At 41.8% G+C, this 13,412-nt stretch overlaps 1 protein-coding gene across 6 annotated transcripts in view; it reads left to right on the forward strand.

Annotated features, from left to right (window-relative positions):
- Nucleotides 1-13,412, forward strand: part of SETBP1 (SET binding protein 1) — a 383,487-nt gene that overhangs the window by 285,195 nt on the left and 84,880 nt on the right. For 5 of the 6 annotated variants that reach the window (XR_009497227.1, XM_059894183.1, XM_059894186.1 and 2 more), the window contains exon 5: nt 9,733-9,840. The exons of the other annotated variant lie outside the window; for it this stretch is intronic. Coding sequence is in view for 4 of the 5 variants with exons in the window: in XM_059894183.1 (XP_059750166.1) it covers nt 9,733-9,840 (108 nt within the window). In the remaining variant the exon portion in view is untranslated. The remainder of the gene's footprint in view (nt 1-9,732; nt 9,841-13,412) is intronic. 6 annotated transcript variants of the gene reach the window in all.

Raw genomic sequence — 13,412 nt, forward strand, 5'->3', positions numbered from 1 at the left:
ACACAGAGGTGCAGACATCCGCTGGACCACAATTGTATTTGATGACAAAGATAAGATGTCAGTATTAGACAGTTATGGTGGATAAATAACAAAATACACATTTCACTCAAAGATAACTGCAAGTTCACTGTACCGGCATCATCGGCAGGACTTGGAAGTCTCTTGAAAGGGGAGGCAGTTTCAACCCTTTGGCATTTGGTCTGCTGCAGCCAGAATCTGTTAGCGCTAGTCAGTGGCACCTGTTTTGAAGACCAATTTATCTACTAACCCCAGCCATAAAAATGTAGTGATAAGAGAAATAGTGAAATTTGTATTCATTTTCTATTGTTGCTGTAAAAATTTATCATAGATTTAGCAGCTTGAAACAACACAAGTTTATTATCCCACAGTTTCTGTAGGTCAGAGGTCCAGAAGCCTTAGCTGCTTAAGATCTCATGAGGTTGAAATCAAGGTGCGTGCAGGGCTGGAGGTTCTGGACAAGGATGGGCCTCCAGTCTCATTCAGGTTGAGCTCTCATTTAGTTCCTTGTGCTTTTAGCATCGAAGTACCTTCTGGCTGTTAGCCAGGGGCTGGTCTTTGCTCCTAGAAGCTACCAGCATTCATTCTTCTGTTTTCCATGTGGCCCCTCTGGCAGCAGAGGGTCCAATCTCTCTGCTTTCCCTTCTACTGCATCTCTCTGACTCCTGGACACTCCCCTCCCCCATGCTCCAGTGCCTGGGACTTCCTGCTGTTCCCTGAACACAGGTACCTTGTGCTTCCTTACCTTCTGACTTTTACACATGCTCTGTCTTCCTTTCAGAACAGCGTCCAGAGGGGACAATACTAACATTTGCCTCATGACTGATTACCTGTGTTCTTTGTAGATTTCTCCTTGTGATCTGGTAGATGAAGCTCTATCTCGTGGATAATTTTGAAAATGCAGCAAAAATATAAAAGTAAATTATCAAACCACAAATTGCTAAGCTGTATGATAAAGAACTCAGAAGACGGACAGTTCATTTGTAGACTGGAGTCGCACATGGGACACTTCATGGAGGAGGTGGTATCATACCTGGGCCTTGAAGAATAGGCTGGATTTACATAAATGGGGAATAGAGAGGAACAGCTTGGGGTTAATATGAATATATATACAGTGTTCTTCGAAAAGCTGTAGTATTTATTCATGCATTACAAATATATTTTTTTAAAGTCTTGGGAATATAAAAATGATCAAGAAAGATAAGACTTCTGTATTTATGGAGTTTACAGTCTACTAATTGACGCAGAAGAGAAAAAGAGCAAATAAAATAATTAAATAACAACAAAGTGTGATACGTTTTGGGAGAAAAAAATGTGAGTAGTGGGGGCATGGTCTGCTTAATTGGCTAACTGTGTGGAGGATTAGGGGGGTGGTCTTGTCAGAGAGCTTCCTGTCTAGTGGTAGATTTCAATCGGGTTCTGCCAGCAAGAGGGGACCACTGGGATCAAAGAAATGGCACGGTGATCACTGTCTTCCACAGATTAGTATGGCCATGATATTACTTACCTTGATCATTTAAGCAGTTCTGGGCCATCTTGCAATTCTGTGACATGTCTGAATGGTTTAACAAACCCTTTTTTCATAAGTAGGTAGCAGTGGCTTTTCCTCTAATCCCTGCCTGAGCCATTGAGTTATAATGACTTGCTCTGAGCGTGCCCCGACAGCTAACCAACCACCAAATCTCAGTCTGTAATTCAGGTGTAGCTCTCATGCTAGGAGGAGGTGGCTCGGAACATGTATTAAATCAAAATATTTCTCACTCTTAATTTCTTTTCACAGTTCAGAATCTGTGTTCAATTCCATGTGGAAAGGAAAATAACTCCCTTGCTTGGATTTCTTGCTGACGTTTCTCTTTGGTGGGAGTCAGGAGTGGGGGGTCACTCTGAACACTTGCTGGTCCTCGTAGTACAGTTCTGTGGCATATTCATAAAATACCAACCACTGAAATTCTAGTAATCACCAAAACATATGCTTTCTCCTTATATCCACTAACATTCTTTCTCTCATTAAAAAATAGAAAGTTCAGAAATCGAATTAGAAAGCTAAACTCAATATCTTTACATTCTTTTGGTTTCTAGAAAAAAAAATAAAAAGCTACAGCTTTTCTGATTTCCCTTCAGTTAAATATTACTCCTGAATGGGCAAAATTATACAAAAAGTGTGAAGAGTTGAGACTCTGACATGAGGGGAGGTTTTATATTTCCTTGCTATTAAAGAAGAAGAAGAAGAAACCCTCAGTTTTGTCTAATCTTGAGGAACGCAGTGCCCCGTCCAACCCACAAACTGTTGGCAGCATCATGGCGCTACACAGAATGTTCTTTTACGCTTTCTCCCTCCTCCCAAACCTTTCCTGTGAAGTTATAAATGTCAGCATTTAGAGACTGTTTTATTCAAATAAAATACGGACTTTAGGTTGGGTCCTTGCACGTTGTTTCTGCTGGCTGCGCACTAGAGGGGTGGTCCCAAGAAAAGCAGGCATATTTTAGCTGGCTGGGGCCTAGGTTTGACTATTTGTAAAATCTCATTTGCCCCTCCTACACCAACTACCTGCCTTGTGAAGCTGGGATTTAGAAGCCCTATGCCCAGAGGAAATTTTACCGGACCCCTGGAAACACCCTCCTGATTGGAAGATGAAGTTACGCTGAAGGTCACTCCACCAGGCCTTGCACTTCCTCATCTTCTGTGTACACCTGACCTCCTGACTCTGCCTATATAGTGCTCCCTTTCGGCATTGCTATAACAGCTGATCAGCTGTGACCTCAGGTGTAGCTGTACCTGGAGAAATCCCAAATAATGTCCACTCACTGTCAAATAGGCAAGCAAATGCTCTGAAGCTGCTGCTCTTTAAGTCAAGGAATCCTATCTCCGGATCTAGTTATTTTGCACACTTGGGGATAGTGACTTCTATTTTGCAAAGTACATTATAGCCTCATAAGCTGAGAACTCATATTACTTCCTCAGCGAGCAGCCCCCATGGATTTGCTTACCAACTCAGGCCTAAAAGTGATGGGCAGCCTCTGATTTATCACTGGAAGGAACTGGGAAAGGAAAGAGGCTGACCAAAGAGATCAACCCAAGAGCTCTTGGGCAAGTGACTTCTTAAGCAATCTCTGCCTCTGATTTCTCAAGTTTAAAATAGAGATAACAATAGTTGCCACCTCGTAGGGTATGTTTGCTTACAAAATTGTAGCATAAGGCCTGACTCATAGGAAATATGCAATAAATATTAATGGTTATAATTACTGTTACTATTAAACACATATTGTGTACCTTGTTATGCCAACCTTTAGTTCACGTTTTGTATACAGTGATTCCAGTTGGTGTTCAATAGTAGACTATATCATTGTTGGTATAATTTCAAATGCATTTGATTGTTTTAAACAAATGTGTATTAAACATCTACCTACTTGGTGTCAGGAACTCAAATACACAAAGGCCCATACGACCCAGTCACTGCTCTCCACAGGTTGCCATTCTGAGAGAGAGATATACTTAGAGACAGAGAAGGACATTGGATTCCTTCAGTGCTGCAGTGGTGTGTGCCTGGGACCCATGAGGGCAAATGAGATGAGAGTAGTCACTACTCCCTGGAGGGCCAGAAAAGGTGGCATTTGGATGCAGCTATGAGGGCCTAGTAGCTGGATAGAAAGAAAGAGCAGATCCAAGCATTGGCAGCAATGAGAATAAAGACTGGAGCCATGTTGCCTTCTGTCCCTTTGGAGACAAGAGGGTTCTGGGGGTGGCTGCGCCTTGGTTGAGAGGTGCCCAAGGGTGATCTGGAGAGGCAGACAAAGAGGAGGGGCTGCTGCACCAGGTGGAGGAGCTTGACTGTTGACCCTGCACTTCGGGATTCCACTCAAAGGTTTTAAGCTGGCACGGGGTGGAGGATGGGGTGATTGATACTCAGAGCTGTGCCTTAGAGCAGGACTTTTCAAACTATCTGTGGTCAAGAGCTATAGGCCTCAGAACTGTGGAGAGAGAGGGAGAAAGAAGGAGGTGTCTAGGATTGTTCACCTGTCATACCAGGGTGCTTTCACTGCATAAAAGGCCTGGAGGTTTTAAACTAAGGCCCAGAGAGGTTCTCTGCTGATTCAGATCTGGGATACATGACTGTTGTGGCCTTCTGAGCCCCACCCAGGTGAGGTGATTGGATCTACCAAAGGCTGGTAAAACAGACACCAACCAAACAACAAATACATTGAAGAGGAGAAGGGTAGTACCTGATCTTTTTAAAATAAAATAAGAAAAAAAATAAAATAAAATAAGAGCATCCCAAACTGTCACAATTAAGAGCAAGATGGGTCAAGAGCAGAACACTTTCACCTAAATAACACCTTTTATAAATTTTATTTTCCATTCAAATATAAAATGTACTACATAGAGGAAAAAAGAAAGCAATAAAACAAAGATGCTTAAGTAGAAATACTAAATTAATCTGCAAGTAACTCTCTTTGAAATTGGATTACTGTGTTTTTGGCCTTTGTGAACAAACATACCTCACAAAGACACTTTTTGAAATGTGATTTGACCAATCCCTGTTTATTAAATTCTGTGTGTGTAACCCTGTTATCAATGCCACATGGTGTATGAGGATCAGTAAGGGATACAAAGATAGGATTGGAAATCTTCATGTCCAAGGAGATAAGCTCTCTTCTATTCAAATGTTTGAATTTCTCTGACCTTAAGAGCACTTCTGCAATAAAAAAGAAATTCATCATTAAGAACCCGGGACTATGGTAAACACTGTCTGCATCTTTAGTTCTGCTGGATGTAGGACATTGTCAACACCTCACCTGGGGGGGACCATTCATTTACCATTTACCACAGAGATGGATTTTACACTTCGATTCTACTGTCTTGTCAACTGGTTGCCTTACATGAAAATAAGTTCACTTTTAAATATCTTTTACTGTTTTTCTCATGTTAGCAGTGCAGTCATTTGGCAAATTTATTAGCTGTTTATTAAGTTACTAAAGTTTGAATGTGGAGGATTCTGGGCTTGATACTGCTTGATACCCTAAAACTCATTCTCAGCATTGGCCAGCACCCCAAGGAGTGTTCATAGGTGTTCTATGAAAACAGAGTTTGATTATCAAGTAAGTTTGTTAAATAACAGAATAAAAAAAAAAAATATTTGATTGTCTACTACGTAACATCTCATAGCTTTGAACACACAAATAGAAGAAAAGTCACTTTCCCGAATTTACCTGACTGCACAAGTCTTATTTTTCCAAACCCTCCCATTAATATATCAAGGAACACTGACATTCTGCAAAGATGGTTTGGGAAATACTAATCTAGTTTAATCCTCTAAAATTAAAAACGACAGAATCAAGGCTCAGAGGGTTGTGTCCTGGCTGAGATGGAGTGGTTGTGGCCAAGCTAGGCCTAGAACACAGGTCTCCTGATGCCCAGCCTGGGCCCTTTCCACCTTCTCTCTATTGAGGAATTATTCCCCCAGATCCCCACTGCCACCTTCAGTAGACTGTATGTGTGTGTATTCACTTATCAGTGAGACAAGCGTTGGGGGAGGGTGTGTGTGTGTGTGTATACACACATACATACATACATACATACACACACACACACACACACACCAGAGCCCCTCAGGGCATCAAGGCCCCATTCACACAAGACCAAGGAAATGAGCTGGAGCAGGAAGCAGGTGCAGGGAGCAGACCCACAGCCGCAGTGGGTTTTGGAGGCCCCTTGTTTGCAGTCTGCATTAACCTTGGGCTGTTGCAAAGGCCAAAGCTTGGCTCGCATTTGAGATCTGAAGCTCTGACATTCAAAAAGCTCCAAAGCAAATGAACCTGAGTGAGCAAATAATTAAACCACAAAGAAAAATCCAGTATTGAAAAAAATATTAGCAATCTGGTATAAACTTCGGAGAACCACACTGTTGAGACGTAATCTGGCCCTTACCAGCCCTGCTGTGCCTAGTCTCTGCACTAGAACACAAGTGAGCCATATCGTGTCTATGGCTTTAGAACGGTGAGACAGGTACAGGGCCAAGGTTCCATTCCAGACCGGGAGCGATGATTAGTAGGGGTTAGGGGCGCGGAATTCCAAGTGCTCCCCAGCTCCATCACTCACTAGCTGGGTGATCCGGGTGAGTCTCTTCCTTCCCTGTGCCCCACCCCCTGAATAATGATATCCTACATCATAGACGTGCTGTGAGAATTAAAGGAGGGACTTCATGTAATATGCTTAGAACAGAGCCTGGCATATAAGAAGTGCTCAAAACGTATTTTTTTTAATTGTTGTTGTTATTCTGAAGCCTGTGGACCCTGAGGTTAAAATAAAAAATATGGCCTTTGCAATCAGACGTACCTGACATACCTGCACCTCAGTTTACAGAGCTGAGTCCCAATTCTGTGACTTACTAGCTCTGAGACCCTGTAAGCATATAACTTAACCTCTGAGCATGTTTTCTATATTTAAAATGGGGGAAAATAGGGTCTATTCTGGGACTTACTGTAAGGATTAAGAGTTGATGGATATGCAGAATGTACAGAGAGTTTCTAACCTGTAGTAAATCATCAATACAAGGCAGCTCTTTTTGTCTTCAGATTTCTCCTGTCTCAAACCCTGAAATGATTCCTAAACTTTCATTATGAGGCCATCTCCCAGGGCACTGAAAGGCTTTGCTTAATCATCAGGTGAAATGGTTCTAAAATTGCTTGTCAAGGATGTACTAGAGAGGAAGGTCTTCCGTTGTATGTTCTTTCTGATACCAAGTAGAAAGAGCCCAGGGCAATGGCTTTTGGACATGTTTAGTTCTATTTTGGATACTTACAGAAAAAGAAATAGAGGAAGTATGTGTGTACAAGTAATATTCTGGGGAAAGAGAAAGGGGAAAAAAGAGCAAAGAAGGGAGGGATGACAGATAAACTTAATCTAAGTTTGGTTATAAACCCTGGCAAATGTTCAATCCAGAATGAGCACCAGCCAGAAAAACTGGCTGCAGCTGGCAAATGTCCCAAATCATTCTGTAGAACGAGAGCCCATGAGTGGGGAAATGCTGCTTGATAGATGGATTGTGAATAAAATGCTGCCTTCCAGTCACTAGCCTTTGAATTACCCTGATATGTTGATTTAATTCAGATCCTTGATGTTTCCTGAGCGTTGACTTTTTAACCTTAATTGTCTTCTGATTTATTAGTAAATCACTGTGCTTTTTATGTTTCCCTGGTAGAAGTTTAAACCTTGTTTCCCAGAATAATTCTGTAACCTGGGGCAGATCTTAGGGCGGCCAAGCTCAGTGGCCTATCAGCCTGTAAACACTAGTGTCCCTTAAGCTTTAGCCCTGGGCCACCCAGCTGAAAGGAGACTGTCCCAGAGAGCCCCTCACTGACACCGCAGATAAGAAGTTCTGAGTTTGTAAATTCTTTCCCAGCTTCCCAAGAGCAGTCTTCAAGTACCAGAAAGTTCACTGGTATGACACAGCTTTCAGCTTGAGGGCCACGTACTCTCCCTATTCTTGAGTCTGGGATTAAATACACAGCATCATAAAGTTTCCATATTCCTAAAACAGATCCCTCCTCCCACCACAGCCAGGGCAGTACCCAGCCCATGGGCCAACACTAGTTTGGGAAGAGGGAGAGAAAAATAGCTCCATTATTCCTCTCCTTGCAGAGGAAACTGACAGTCACAATTGATGACATAAAACACTGAGACAGGCTCATATTTTAAGAATGTCAATACAAATTTCACCCTCAGAGGCCCAGATTTCAAGAGGCATCGTGTCATGTTTTTTGCAGGCTAGCTTCTCTCCTGTTCCTACTGCAGAGAGGGCAGGAGAGAAGCCAGGAGCCAGGCTTTGTAATGAGGTGTCTGCCTCTGCAGAGGAAACAATGTCATTTTATCTTACATCGTGTAGTGTTAACAATCACGAAACCCTAAAGAGTGAGCATTCAGAATCTAAAACTAATAACATAATTCTACCCAGAATTTACACTCGTCACAGCACCTTTCACCTCCCTTATATGCTGATCCTCACGAGGTCCCCCTAAGGTGGGCAGGGCTGAATATGATTAGCTCCATTTAACAGATGAGGAGGCAAAATTTCAAAGGAGGACTGTTACTGGATGTCAAAATAGAAAGCTGAGTCGCTTTCATTCCTAACAAAGTGGATAACACCAAGCGTCGTGAACTTTGTGGGTGGATGTGAAGATGTATGTCTACCAAGCCCCCTTCAGTCCCCTCCACCCCGGCCTGATGTGCCTGCCCATGATGGCACTCGGTGAATTAGAGCTGTCGGCTGACATTTGTATAAAGCTCCAGGATGTGATGCTGTTTGACATTTCTCATAAAATATCTTTAATTATTTCAGATCTCTTGATAATAGGCACTATTATCACAATTTTTTTCCAGTTTTATTGAGATAAAATTGACATATAACTTGTATTAGGTTAAGGTATATAAGATAATGATTTGATATATGTATATATTACAAAATGATCACCACAATAAGTTTAGTTAGCATTCATCATCTCGCATAGTTACAAATAATTTTTTCTTATGATGAGAACATTTAAGGTCTACTCTCCTAGCTACTTTCAAATATACAATAAAGTATTGGTAACTATCATCACTGTGCTGACCATCACATCCCCCAGATGTTCCTATTTTAAAGGTGAGGACATTGAGCCTCAAGGAATGAATGATTTGTCTAAGATCATGTATATAATAAGTGGCTGAACCCAAACTTGAACCCAAATCTGTCTGACTTCAGAGTTGGTGCCTTTTCTCCTTTACCAAGGCGCAGATTTGAACTCATTTGTTCCACAATTTTTGGTTGGTGTGCCCATGAGACCCGCCTCAGGTGGGCTTTTCCTCTCACCTCTGGTGTCCTGCTCTGGAAGCTGAGCACAGAGCAGGGCTGGGCTCCCATCTGGTGAATGGTACCTCAACAACTCTTATGAAATGACTCTCGTGGACATTTGGGCCCATAGAGACCCAACCCAGATCTGTGGTTGCTTCCCATTGTAATCCAAGAGGTCAACTCCCATTTCTTCAGAATTTTTCTGCTTGGAACTGTATTCCTGGTAACTGCCTGTTTTTAACTTTATCCCTAAGCCTTTCATATTTTTTTGGCCCTTTGCTCTAGAATGACTTCAAAGGAGTTGCCTCACTTTAATCAAATTTAGTGTGCTAGTGGCTGCGCCCATTAGCAGTGTGGCTCAGCCTGAGGCTCAGTGCACAATCGTGACACAAAATGGTGGTCAGTGAACATTTCTGAATAGCATTATCTTTCATAATTTCAGACAATTTAGTAAAGTTTGGTCCATGGAGATGATCACAGAGGTATATGATTCCACTACATATAGTGGAATAATTTTTTTGTTTGTTGAACAAATCTGAAATTTTGAGCCATATTGATAGAGCTGGTGGTTTTGTTGTAAGGATTTGGGAAGAAAGTGTTCCAGATCTAAGTGCTAGCAAATGATTCACATGAATATAAAAATGACAAATAGCTCTTACATAGAGAGGCTCTGAGACAAACAAAACATGGTCTAATTTCAAGAAAACTCACGTGATGCGATTTAATATTTATTTTTTCTGAACACCATCTACTGTTTATATATTGGCTGACAGAGATGAAATATGTAACGGTCTTGTTCCTTTATTCATGTTCTTCATTTAATAGATTTATAAATATAGGAGTTCCTTTCTGGTTACTAAATTCATATTTCTGAAAACCTCTGTAGATGCTAATTTGGAGGTAAGGAACCTTCAGAGTTCATCCACTGAGCACCTGCTGATCCGGTGCCACCATGTGCTGGGTACTACTGTGGTTGAAGCAGTGGCCAAGAGAGGTAACGTTTTGTTCTCACAGAGCTTATATTCTGGTCTTGGTGGGCCCAGACGATAAGGCAATAAGTCTATAATAGAATTTCAGATATCAATAGATACTAAGAAGGCAATAAAGCAGGTTAAGAGGATGTAGAGTGACTGGGGGTGTTTTAATACAAATGTCAGGACACGTATTTTGTAAATTGATTGCCGAAATAAGTTTGCACAGTAAACTGTTTTCAGGGCTCAGCATTATTTGATTACAACTTGCAACTTGTTACAGACTATGGCTGTAGTAAGGTATGATTGAGGAAATTTTACTACAATATGTATTAAAAGAGCCAATTTCATAGATCTTAGATTCAGAATTAGAAGGGAACTTAGAGGTCGCCCTTCTAGGGAAACGGCAAAGACTCTAGATATAAAATCGAGAAACACCAGTTTTCTAGGCCTGTGAGGGTGCAGCCTCTACAAACCAGTATTTCTCTCTGGGTCTGTGTTTATTCACCTGTGAAATGAGAGGGTTGCATTAGACCAGTGTTTCTCAAAGTGCAGCCCCCGGACTGATAGCATCACCCCCACTTGAGAACTCATTTGAAATGCAAATTCTCAGGCCTCATCCAGAACCTACTCGATAAGAACCTCTGAGGCCGGACATCAGCAACTGGTGTTTTAACAAGCTCCCCTCCCCACCCCCGCCCCACTTCTACACACATTCAAGTTTGAGAACAGCTGTTCTGGATGATCGTTACGTCTCTTGATTCTAGCTGTAACCTGCTGTGAATCCCCAAGGCAGAGCAGTGAAACCCGGCCAGCACACTTGCCCCATCTCACCATAATCTCTCAGGTTCCAGTGGCTTCGTTCTCTCTCTCTTCGGATCTGTGAGCAAAGCTGCAAAGCCGTCAGCTTCCATAGGTGACTCTAACTCCCAGGGCATGCACCTCCCTTAAAAAATCTATATCCGGTCTTACATGGGATCAATGCTTACAGTCACCTTGTATCTAAGCAAATTGAATAAAGCTGGGAGCTCAAGCAAACCTGCTTATTTATCTCACGCCAAGGGAAACAACTTTCAGTTCTGCAGGACTTGACACCTTTGTCAATAAAATCTGCAGATTGCACAATATAGAGTTGTTTTAGAATTCATCTTTTTGACAGTAACAGGACTTTCCAAGAGAAGAGCATCTAGGGGTTATTGTGGCAGACATATCTTTGCCCTGAGATCACTGACTGCCCTGCCCATGTTTACATTTTACATGGGAACCATTCAGTGAATTTGCATCAGTATAGAGAAGAATAAGGAAAGAATTTTAATACACATGCCCCCCCTTTTTTTTCATACATCTAAAGAAGGCAACCAGATTTGATTTTTTTTTAAGAAGCACTTAGTTTTAATAGCTGATTAGCCTGCAATAAGGGCAAACTTGTGTTTTCCTTCTAATCAGCAATAAAAACAACAGGGTATTACGTTTGCAGTTGCTTCGCTGCAACATCTTTCCAAGATTTTCTCTTCACACTGTTTGAAAGTGCCATATACATTGGAAATGTGCATTTATATTCAGAGCGGGCTTATTGTAGGAAGCATAAAAAAGCTCCCTATAAAGCAGAAGTTTAGGGAAGGTGGGGTGGAGTTGAAGGTAGCAAAAAGCCCCTCAGTTGCTTGATTGTGTGAATTGAAGTTCCTGGTAGAGTGAATCGGCATTTGTGGTTTCACAGTTCTGGAATAAATGACACTTCCAATAACATTCTCCTATACAGGTGTAAAATATACAAATTGGGTGAGGAAAATGGTAGCATCATTGAAATGCATAAAAACAAGAAAAGCCTAGGAAGCAAGCATATGGCAGGGAGCCGGCCTGGGAGGCGGGGGCACCCTGGAGGGTCCTCACACTGCGGCTGTCGAGCAGCCGGGAGCACAAGCTCCATCTTCCACCCCTAATTCGGATGATTCTGTGATTATTATATCATTTGGATATTCCCTGCCTCGAGTCTTTTTTTTTCTCTTTATTCATGGCTCTGGTTTGCATTTTTGTTCCCCCTCAACTCTTCTGAGTTTGGCACGAGTAGTTGAAAAGTATGTTAAACCAAGCAACAGTGCAACCTTTTTGATTGTATCTATACAATGGTGGTAAAAGAACAAACTTGGTGAGCTGTAAGATAAATTGTTATCCATGCAGATAAATTGCAGAGACTGAAAGAGTTATGTTTTATGTATTTCCCTTATAGCTGAATATATTTGACTCTTCTTCTTCTTTCTGTTCCTAGGAGATCATATAATTCCCTGCCGACTTATGAAGGCAACTTTTAAAAGCCTTTTTTGACTCTAATTTTAAACGCTTTGGAAGTGAGTGTGGCATTATTGGGGGCACTCCAAGCTTTAGTGAGGAGCCTGGCTCTAGTACCAGTTTCCTCTACAAGCCCAGTCCACGGCCTGAGGTCACCTTGTGTTTCTGCACCTGATTTTATGGATGGCAACACCAAGATCTAGAGCAATTAACAGATTTGCCCAAGGTCACAGGATGACTTCATTTCAGCCACAACTATAGTTGTAATTACAGTATGTGAGCCCTCTGAGGAGTTACTGAAAAGCCCTGTCTAATATTTCCCTCAGGTTCCAGACCCCCAAGCCTAGTAGTGAACTTACTAGGTGGGAGCCATGCCTAGTGAGTAAGTCCCAATCAGGACACTAATAAATAAATGAGGTGAGGTAGAACATGAAGGGACCCATTTTAGTTTACAGAATCATAGGGCTGAATGCTTTTGTGCGTACCCAAACAAGACTAGGAGAAAAAAGGTATGAAAGAATTTTTTAAATAATAAGTAATTGTTAAGCGCTTACTAAGTTTTAGGTGCTATTCTTTCTTTCTACCTATGCACTAATATCTTGCAGAAAAACCCGAACGAATTTTTTGGCCAACCCAGGACGTGCTCTATATGCATAATCTCATTTTTCTGTTGACCAGCCCTAAGGAACAGGTACTATTATTATCCCCATTATACAGATCAGGGAAATGAGGCCCAGAGAGGTGAGGTAGATTTCTCAAAGGGACTAGAACTATGGTTTGCCCTGAGCCAGCCTCATTGCAAGTCTGTGTTCTGTACCACTGCACCACAGGCCTGCCACTCAGGGCAGGTCTGCCTGTCTAACCTGAACCCCTCACACTGCAGCAGCAGCCCTTTTTCCTCTTGCCAAGAAACAACAGAAATGGCCATCACCCATGACAGCTTGAGTGGCTTCTTCTAGACTTGGTGACAACTATAAGCCATCAGCCTACTTCAGTAACCCCTACTTTTCGTCCTTTTCCCATAGATTGTGCTGGTATGAAACTGGGGAAGAACCACAGCGGTAAATCCCCGTTTGCTGTCTGTCTTTGCACAAGTAGCCCATCTTTTCTGAATTTCAGTTTTGTCATGTATCAAAAGATGATTATCCCTGCCCTGCCTATCTTGTAAAAGGTACAGAATCAAAAGGCCATATATGATATAACTATAACTATATACTGTATAATGATAAGCTGTTGATGTTGTTATGATTATGATTGTACATCATTAGGGTGTGGTGTGGATTAAATGAGGTCATACATCTAAAGGACT

The sequence above is a fragment of the Balaenoptera ricei genome, chromosome 14, assembly GCF_028023285.1.
Source record: "Balaenoptera ricei isolate mBalRic1 chromosome 14, mBalRic1.hap2, whole genome shotgun sequence".
NCBI classification, from domain to species: Eukaryota; Metazoa; Chordata; class Mammalia; order Artiodactyla; family Balaenopteridae; genus Balaenoptera; species Balaenoptera ricei.